This window comes from Microcaecilia unicolor, chromosome 2 (genome assembly GCF_901765095.1).
Source record: "Microcaecilia unicolor chromosome 2, aMicUni1.1, whole genome shotgun sequence".
Lineage (NCBI taxonomy): Eukaryota > Metazoa > Chordata > Amphibia > Gymnophiona > Siphonopidae > Microcaecilia > Microcaecilia unicolor.
In genome coordinates this window covers 553325381-553335097 of record NC_044032.1, presented here as the reverse complement: position 1 = coordinate 553335097, position 9717 = coordinate 553325381, and the positions used below count along the sequence as shown (strand labels likewise).

Here is a 9717-nt window from a genome sequence, read left to right as displayed (position 1 = left end):
GGAGGGAATCGGGGATGACCTCCCCTTACTCCCCCAGTGGTCGCCAACCTCTTCCCACCCAAAAATAAATAAATAAATAAATTTTTTGACAGCCTCTATGCCATCCTCAAATGTCATACCTAGCTCCATCACAGCAGTATGCAGGTCCCTGGAGCAGTTTTAGTGGGTGCAGTGCACTTCAGGTAGGCGGACCCAGGCCCATCCCTCCCACTTGTTACACTTGTGGTGGTAAATGTGAGCCCTTCAAAACCCACCCGAAGCCTACTTTACCCACATGTAGGTGCCCCCCTTCACCCCTTAGGGCTACAGTAGTGGTACATAGTTGTGGGGAGTGGGGTTTGGGGGGGGCTCAGCACCCAAGGTAAGGGAGCTATGCACCTGGAAGCAATTTGTGAAGTCCACTGCAGTGCCCCCTAGGGTGCCCGGTTGGTGTCCTGGTATGTGAGGGGGACCAATGCACTACGAATGCTGGCTCCTCCCATAACCAAATGCCTTCAATTTGGTCGTTTTTGAGATGAGCGTCCTCGGTTTCCATTATCACCGAAAACCGGGGACAACCATCTCAAAAATGACCTAAGGACGACTATCTCTAAGATCGACCTAAATTTCATGGATGTCCATCTTGTTTCGATAATCCGAGTTGCCCTGCCCCTTTACAGGGCCATCCTGCGAGGATGCCCTCATGAAAACTTGGGCGCCCTGTTCGATTATGCCCCTCCGTATTGACCAAAATTAAAAGTATAATTGCTGGAGAATTTTTTTAAGTACTTTATGTAGCTGCACCACAGCTGAGTTCATTAGGGGCCCTGTTTACAAAGATGTGCTAACATTTTTAGTGCTCACTAAAAATTAGCACGCACGAACCATGTGGATGCCCATAATATTCATATGGTTAACACGTGCTAATTTTTAGCGTACACTAAAAATGCTAGCTCGCTTTTGTAAACAGGGCCCTAGCATTTTTAAATGTCAGTCTCGGTATGTCTGTCTGTGCTGCACACACATAAATTCTTCTTTTCCCCTGCTTCTCTATGCAAGAGCTGTAGACTCTCAAGAAGGTTACTACTACTACTACTACTACTACTTAACATTTCTAAAGCGCTACGAGGGTTACGCAGCGCTGTACAATTTAACAGAGAAGGACAATCTAAAGGACAATCTAAAGGACAAAGTGTGCAGTCAGTCAAATTGGGGCAGTCTAGATTTCCTGAAAAGGGTATAATGGTTAGGTGCCGAAAGCAACATTGAAGAGGTGGGCTTTGAGTAAGGATTTGAAGATGGGCAGGGAGGGGGCTTGGCTTATGGGCTCAGGAAGTTTATTCCAAGCATAGGGTGAGGCGAGGCAGAAAGGGCGGAGCCTGAAGTTGGCAGTGGTGGAGAAGGGTACTGAGAGGAGGGATTTGTCCTGAGAGCGGAGGTTTCGGGTAGGGGCGTAAGGGGAGATGAGGGTAGAGAGGTAATGAGGGGCTGCAGATTGAGTGCATTTATAGGTTAGTAGGAGAAGCTTGAACTGTATGCGGTACCTGATCGGAAGCCAGTGAAGTGACTTGAGGAGAGGGGTGATATGAGCATATCGGTCAAGGCGGAAGATAAGACGCGCAGCAGAGTTCTGAACGGATTGAAGGGGGGATAGATGGTTAAGTGGAGGCCAGTGAGGAGTAGGTTGCAGTAGTCAAGGCGAGAGGTAATGAGAGAGTGGATGAGAGTTCGGGTGGTGTGCTCAGAGAGGAGAGGGCGAATTTTGCTGATGTTATAGAGAAAGAAGCGACAGGTCTTGGCTGTCTGCTGGATATGGGCAGAGAAGGTTTAGTTCCAGTTTTGGGTCTCAAGGCCCAGGACACAAGGGATATTTTTTTTGTGTGGGAAATAATCTCACTGGTGTCCAGTCCAAGTGATGAGGTTCAGCAATCTGTTACTCCCTGGCTAACATGTCAAAATGTAAGAATTTTCACTCACCTTCCATTGCAGCATGGCTAAAGGAAGGTGAGGAATGTAATTTCTCAGATATAATCTACTCACTGATGTCATGGAAGTGTGGGTCAAGAAATTGTTAAGATTAAACTCAGAGCCAGTGCAAGGGTGTTGGATGCCCTAGGCAAACCTTTAGCCTTGCATCCCCCCCCCCCCATCCCACCCATAGTTCCCCTCTAGTATTTTCTTAAATTCAACAAGCCTGATTTTCCAAATATTACCCATTCCAGAAGAAACATGTAAAAATGCATAGATAGACATCACACTTTTAAATATGAAATGTTTCCCTCATTACATGGGTACAGGTACATGCTGATTCTTTGAGCTGCCTGGCTGTCAGGATCTATTGTTTTCTTTTGACTCTAGCTGCTCTTTGTCCTCCCCAGAAGCTGTCACCCCTGGTGACTGCCTAAATTCTCTAATGGTTATATGGGCCCTGATTGAGTTGCTGGATTGCAGGCAGTCTCTCCTGATGCCAGCCCTGGTGCTCAGGGCTGCAGACAGTGAGAAGATCCAGCACCAAAGGGGGTCACTACTCAATCTTCTCAGGTCCTCTAGATTCTTCTAATGCCCTGACACTCCACAGAGTCATTAATGGCAGCTCTCACTCTCACATTCCTGGAACAGTCTGGAAACAGAGATCTCTACATACCTCTGCAGGCAGAAACCACTTATTGCAGATTTATGAATGTTTCACTCTGTGTCAATAATGTATTTGCTCTTGCCATAAAAGAAAGGGCCTCTATTATATAAATATTTGTATTTGATGTTCTTTTAGTGTCAAATTGCTGAGTTTACATTAGCTTAATGGAGGTTTGCCCGGTGTGATAGTGTTGTGTTGCTTAGACTGGAGTCAGAGTCTGCACTGTATATAAGTATGGACAGTGATTTCTTTTTCTTTTCACTGTGCTTTGACAGTTTGGGAATACATGCTACTGTAACTCTGTGCTGCAGACCTTGTACTTTTGCCGGCCCTTTCGAGAGAATGTTTTGGTATACAAGGCTTAGCTGAAAAAAAGAAGGAAAATCTACTGACTGTCTGACAGACCTTTTTCATAGCATTGCCACGCAGAAGAAAAAAGTTGGAGTAATTCCACCAAAGAAGTTCATTTCAAGGTTAAAGAAAGAAAATGGTGAGTGCAGATGAAAAGTGTTGTTCAAAGAGAGAAATAATCTGTTAGTGTACAGAGCACAGGCTTGAGGGGAGGTGGGTATTTCTGCACTTTTGTCTGCATTTCCTACATATATGAATAATGAATGAAAGAGAATTTTCCTGCAAACTGCTCTTAAAATGAGCCACACAGCCAATCTAAGTACATAAGTACATAAGTGTTGCCATACTGGGACAGACCGAGGGTCTATCAAGCCCAGTATCCTGTTTCCAACAGTGGCCAATCCAGGTCACAAGTTCATGGCAAGATCCCAAAACAATAGAATACATTTTATGCTGCTTATAAGCAATGGATTTTCCCAAGTCCATTTTAATAATAGCTTATGGAATGTTCTTTCAGGAAGCTATCCAAACCTTTTTTAAACCCCGCTAAGTTAACCGCTTTTACCACATTCTCTGGCAGTGAATTAATTACATGTTGAGTAAAGAAATATTTTCTCCAATTCGTTTTAAATTTACTACTTCGTAGTTTCATTGCGTGTCCCCTAGTCCTAGTATTTTTGGAAAGAGTAAACAAGCGATTCACATCTACCCGTTCCACTCCACTCATTATTTTATAGCCCTCTATCATATACTACTACTACTACTACTTAACATTTCTAGAGCGCTACTAGGGTTACACAGCGCTGTACAGTTTAACAAGAAGGACAGTCCCTGCTCGAAGGAGCTTACAATCTAAAGGACGAAATGTCAAGTTGGGGCAGTCAAGATTTCCTAGATAGAGGTGTAGTGGTTAGGTGCCGAAGGTGACATTGAAGAGGTGGGCTTTGAGCAAGGATTTGAAGATGGGCAGGGAGGGGGCCTGGCGTATGGGCTCAGGGAGTTTATTCCAAGCATGGGGTGAGGCGAGGCAGAAAGGGCGGAGCCTGGAGTTGGTGATGGTGGAGAAGGGTACTGAGAGGAGGGATTTGTCTTGAGAGCAGAGGTTACGGGTAGGAACGTAAGGGGAGATGAGGGTAGAGAGGTAAGGAGGGGCCGCAGATCAAGTGCATTTGTAGGTTAGTAGGAGAAGCTTGAACTGTATGCGGTACCTGATCGGAAGCCAGTGAAGTAACTTGAGGAGAGGGGTGATATGAGTATATCGGTCCAGGCGGAAGATAAGATGTGCAGCCGAGTTCTGAACAGACTGAAGGGGGGATAGATGGCTAAGTGGGAGGCCAGTGAGGAGTAGGTTGCAGTACTCAAGGAGAGAGGTAATGAGAGAGTGGATGAGAGTTCGGGTGGTGTGCTCAGAGAGGAAAGGGCGAATTTTGCTAATGTTATAGAGGAAGAAGTGACAGGTCTTGGCTATCTGCTGGATATGCGCAGAGAAGGAGAGGGAGGAGTCGAAGATGACTCCGAGGTTGCGAGCAGATGAGACGGGGACGATGAGGGTGTTATCAACTGAGATAGAGAATGGAGGGAGAGGGGAAGTGGGTTTGGGTGGGAAGACAATAAGCTCGATCTTGGCCATGTTCAGTTTCAGGTGGCGGTTGGACATCCAGGCAGCAATGTCGGATAAGCAAGCCGATACTTTGGCCTGGGTTTCGGCAGTGATGTCTGGTGTGGAGAGATAAAGCTGGGTGTCGTCAGCATAAAGATGATATTGGAAACCATGAGATGAGATCAGGGAGCCCAGGGAAGAGGTGTAGATTGAGAAAAGAAGGGGTCCAAGGACAGATCCCTGAGGAACTCCAACAGAGAGCGGGATGGGGGTGGAGGAAGAACCATGAGAGTGTACTCTGAAGGTACGGTGAGAGAGATAAGAGGAGAGCCAGGAGAGGACAGAGCCCTGGAACCCAAATGAGGACAGTGTGGCAAGAAGTAAATTATGATTGACAGTGAAAAAAGCGGCGGATAGGTCGAGGAGGATGAGGATGGAGTAGTGAGCTCCCCTCAGCTGTCTTTTCTCCAAGCTGAAGAGCCCTAGCCACTTCAGCCTTTCCTCCTAGGGAAGTCATCCCATCCCCTTTATCATTTTCGTTGCCCTTCTCGGTACCTTTTCTAATTCCACTATATCTTTTTTGAGATGTGGTGACCAGAATTGCACACAGTATTCAAGGTGCAGTCGCACCATGGTTATTCAGGAAAATGACTGATCTCAAGTCTTGAAAAACATAAATTGAGACCGTACAGGGACAACAAGAAGGGAAACGCTGGTGGCTGTCGTAGAAACATAGAAGAAGATGTCAGATAGTGGACCATTTGGTCCACCTTGCCTGTTTATTTGACCCTGCCTATTTTTGCCGTTAGAAGTCTTCCCTGAACTATGGTTTTCTGCTCTCATCCACTGCCCTCTGCATCTGTCTGAAGTATGCTTGAATTTCATCATAATTTTTTCTCCTGCCAGCTCCACTAAAAGTCTGTTTCAAATCTTTCAAGGAAAAAACATTGGAGGTAATATTCAGCTGGCAGTAGTCATCAGTTTTATGAGTACTGAGTGTTGCAGGCTAAATTAGTCCTTTAGATATTCATTGCCAGGCCTTTTCTGGGCACTGGCTTTGAATAACTGAGTTTGCAACAGCACCCAGACTTATGCTGGTATGGCTGATATTCACTAACATACCCTCATAGCTAATCGAGCAGAGTTAGGACTGCTATTTACAGGGTCCTACTTGCCAGTTAGTTATGTGGGCACCAGCACTGAATATCACTGGTAGGCTAGATAACTTCCTGGACTGTACTAACTGTGTCCCCAGATCACCCCTCAACTGGCTGCTTTTGACATGGCTAGTTAGAGCCGATATTCAGTGGCACTGCCCAGTTAGGTGCTGCTGAATTTTGAATATGGTGGAATTCCGTCCCGAAATTCATCTGATGGGAACCTAATTATTTGATAGGAAATACCTTAAAGCCACTCTGTTTAAGCAATTCCTCACGGATAATCATAATTAATTTAAACCCCTAATTGTACAGGTATTCAATTTCTCAGTTCCATTAATTGTTATTATACATGGATGACTATAAATTGTTACCTTTTCGTGTCTAGTATTCATTTCCATATTACATATTGTAATTACTCAATCCTCATTAATTTTGTTATTACTACTGAATGTATACTATCCCACATAACTTTTTGTACCGTTAATCACAACAAGTTGTTAGCCATATTGAACTTGATCTATTGGGAAAATGTGGGATATAAATGAAATAAACAAATAAATAAATAAAATATTGGGCCCATTATCTTATCTTTCTCTTTAGCCTGCATCCCGCCCCGGTTCACAGGGCAACCTCTTTTACTTAAGCTGTTGAAAAATAGCTACTATCTGGTACCCAGTGGCGTAGGAAGGGGGGCGGGAGGGGCGGTCCGCCCCGGGTGCACGCGCTCGGGGGGTGCCAGCCCCGTTGGTTCCCTGCTCCCTCTGCCCCGGAACAGAGAGAGCAGGGAACCAGCGGGGCTGACGCAGCTCCGAGTGACGTGCACTCGAGGCGGATCGGCCCTCCTGCAGGTAAGAATGCGGTCCGGGGGGGGGGTTCGCGGTCCGGAGGGGGGGGTGCGCCGCAGAGGGGGGGCGCGCCGTGCTGCACCCAGGGGGGGGTGCGCAGCGGTGACCCGCCCCGGGTGCCATTAGCCCTCGCTACGGCACTGCTGGTACCTTAATGATAACACTGGTAACAGTGCTAGTATAATATTATCTCTTTTATTCTCTTCTTAGAGAGTCCATCTTTTGTTCTTTCTGTCTCTCTGGATATATGGTTTGCAGTGCAGTTATGCTCCAATTTGGTGGCCCTCCTTTGAACTGTCCTTTTATAGATGTGAAAAACAAACAGGGCCTTACCAACTGGAGTAGAGATGGTGAAAGCCATGATAAATTATCAGAACATCACTACTTATGGGGGTCTTTAAAAAGCATTTTCCATGTTTCAGCATGCTTTACATTTGGAAAACGGTTCTTATAAAGTCACTGTGCTACTGATGCTGACTGTTGCATTATCTGCTGTTCATTGCAGTTATTCTCCTTATTGGTTTCTGTATTCATATACAGTTGTAACCCCTGAGAAAGGCATATTGCCAAAACACAGTCCATTTATACTACCTTTTTTGGAGAAAAATTATATTTTTTAAGACATTGGATTTCTGGAAGTTCTGGGAACTTCCTCCTTCCACTCTGTGCTTATCTCTTATAAAGCGCTCATGGGTGTACATGTGTAGAATAGTGGCATAGCCAGACCTCAACGGGGGGGGGGGGGCATAGCCCAAAGTTGGGGGCACATTTTGACCACCCCCCCAATGCACCCTCCCCCGCCACCTCTCCATCATCATACTTTGGCTGGCAGGGGTCCCCAACCCCACCAGCTGAAGCATTTGTCCCACGCAGGTCTCGCATTGCCTGCCCTGCTCTTCTCAGTCACGCCGTGCACACTTTTTTTTAATGAAACTGAGCATGCTCAAAGTGTAGCACATGCTCAGTTTCACTAAAACGAGCGTAAACAGTGTGACTGAGAAGAGCAGGGCAGGCAATGCAGCGAGACCAGTGCAGGACAAATGTTTAGTTGGCGGGGGGTTGGGGACCTCCAACAGCCAAACCAGGGACCTCAGAGCCAATTTGGGGGCCCAGGCCCCCGTGGCCCCCCATAGCTACACCACTGGTGTAGAATTAAATTTGCTGATGAGCCTGTGCATATTTTTAACGATCCATGCAAAGCTGTTCTCAAGGGGTGGAGTTTGGATGGAGCGGGGCAGAGTCATGATGTAATTTTATAATAGGGTGCCTATATGAAATGTTCAAAAGTCTATTTTATGCCTATTTTATAAAAGAAATCATACACAAAACATACATGCTCTGGGGGATACCAGAACAGGACCATCAAACATGGGAGAGCATTAATTAGAATAGATAGACAACCTTTGGTCATATCTTTCAGTATCATCATGAGTACAGATAAAGATATTTTTATATATATAAATAGCACCACTGTTCAACACTGTTCAGTAGAAATAAACTTAATATATATTAAACACTGATCTCCACTATTCAAATTCATACTTTATTCTCCGTTCCAGGTTTCATATTTCACTCCGATATGATATCATATCTTGATGAAGCCATTTGCACCGGGGATCTGCTGATACTGATACATTCTTGTATTCCGCTACAACCTTGCAGTTCAGTGCCGATCACATTTAACTAAGAGTTCGGACAAAATCAGTAAATGGTTCTAAACAGATAAAAGATGTTTCTTAGAAAGATATGTTCCTAAAGTATTTCTAAAAACCAAATAATCTGAAATAATACAGATCTCAGCTGGAAGAAAATTCAGCACGGCTTTTGTGTGGGGAAATCTTGCCTGACCAATTTACGTCAATTCTTTGAAGGAGTAAACAAACATGGACAAAGGGGAGCCAGTTGATATTATGGATCTGGATTTTCAAAAGGCGTTTGACAAGGTACCTCATGAAAGGCTACAGAGGAAATTGGAGGGTCCTAATGTGGATTAAAAACTGGCTGAAGGATAGGAAACAGAGTGGGGTTAAATGGGCAGTATTCACAATGGAGAAGGGTAGCTAGTGAGGTTCCTCAGGGGTCTGTGCTAGGACCGCTGCTTTTTAATATATTTATAAATGATTTAGAGATGGGAGTAACTAGCGAGGTAATTAAATTTGCTGATGACACAAAGGTATTCAAAGTCGTTAACTTGCGACAGGATTGTGAAAAATTACAGAAGGACGTTACAAGACTGGGAGACTGGGCGGCTAAATAACAGATGACATTTAATGTGAGCAAGTGCAAGGTGATACATGTGGGAAAAAAGAACCTGAATATAGCTACGTCATGCAAGGTTCCACGTTTGTAGTTACGGACCAAGAAAGGGATCTGGGTGTCGTCGTCGATAATACACTGAAACCTTCTGTTCAGTGTGCTGCTGCGGCTGGGAAAGCAAATAGAATGTTGGGTATTATTAGGAAAGGTATGGAAAACAGGTGTGAGGATGTTATAATGCCGTTGTATCGCTCCATGGTACAACCGCACCTTCAGTATTGTGTTCAATTCTGGTCGCTGCATCTCAAGAAAGATATAGTAGAATTGGAAAAGGTGCAGCAAAGGGCGACTAAAATGATAGCGGGGATGAGATGACTTCCCTATGAAGAAAGACTAAGGAGGCTAGGGCTTTTCAGCTTGGAGAAGAGACGGCTGAGGGGAGACATGATAGAGGTATATAAAATAATGAGTGGAGTGGAACAGGTGGATGAGAAGCATCTGTTCGCGCTTTCCAAAAATACTAGGACTAGGGGGCATGCGATGAAACTACAGTGTAGTAAATTTAAAACAAATCAGATAAAGTTTTTCTTCACCCAACGCATAATTAAACTCTGGAGTTTGTTGCCGGAGAACGTGGTGAAGGCAGTTAGCTTAGCAGAGTTTAAAAAGGGGTTAGACGGTTTCCTAAAGAACAAGTCCATACACCACTACTAAATGGGCTTGGGAAAAATCCACAATTCCAGGAATAACATGTATAGAATGTTTGTATGTTTGGGAAGCTCGCCAGGTGCCCTTGGCCTGGATTGGCCGCTGTCATGGACAGGATGCTGGGCTCAATAGACCCTTGGTCTTTTCCCAGTGTGGCATTACTTATGTACTTATGTACTTATT

The 9717-nt window shown here is 45.0% G+C and overlaps 1 protein-coding gene across 1 annotated transcript in view; it reads left to right on the top strand.

The window, feature by feature from the left end:
- Window positions 1-2833: 2833 nt before the first annotated feature.
- Window positions 2834-9717, top strand: part of LOC115462188 — a 45572-nt gene continuing 38688 nt past the window's right edge. Inside the window, exon 1 of the mRNA XM_030192203.1 lies at window positions 2834-3104. Within this exon, the coding sequence (XP_030048063.1) occupies window positions 3102-3104 (3 nt within the window). The 5' untranslated portion in view covers window positions 2834-3101. The remainder of the gene's footprint in view (window positions 3105-9717) is intronic.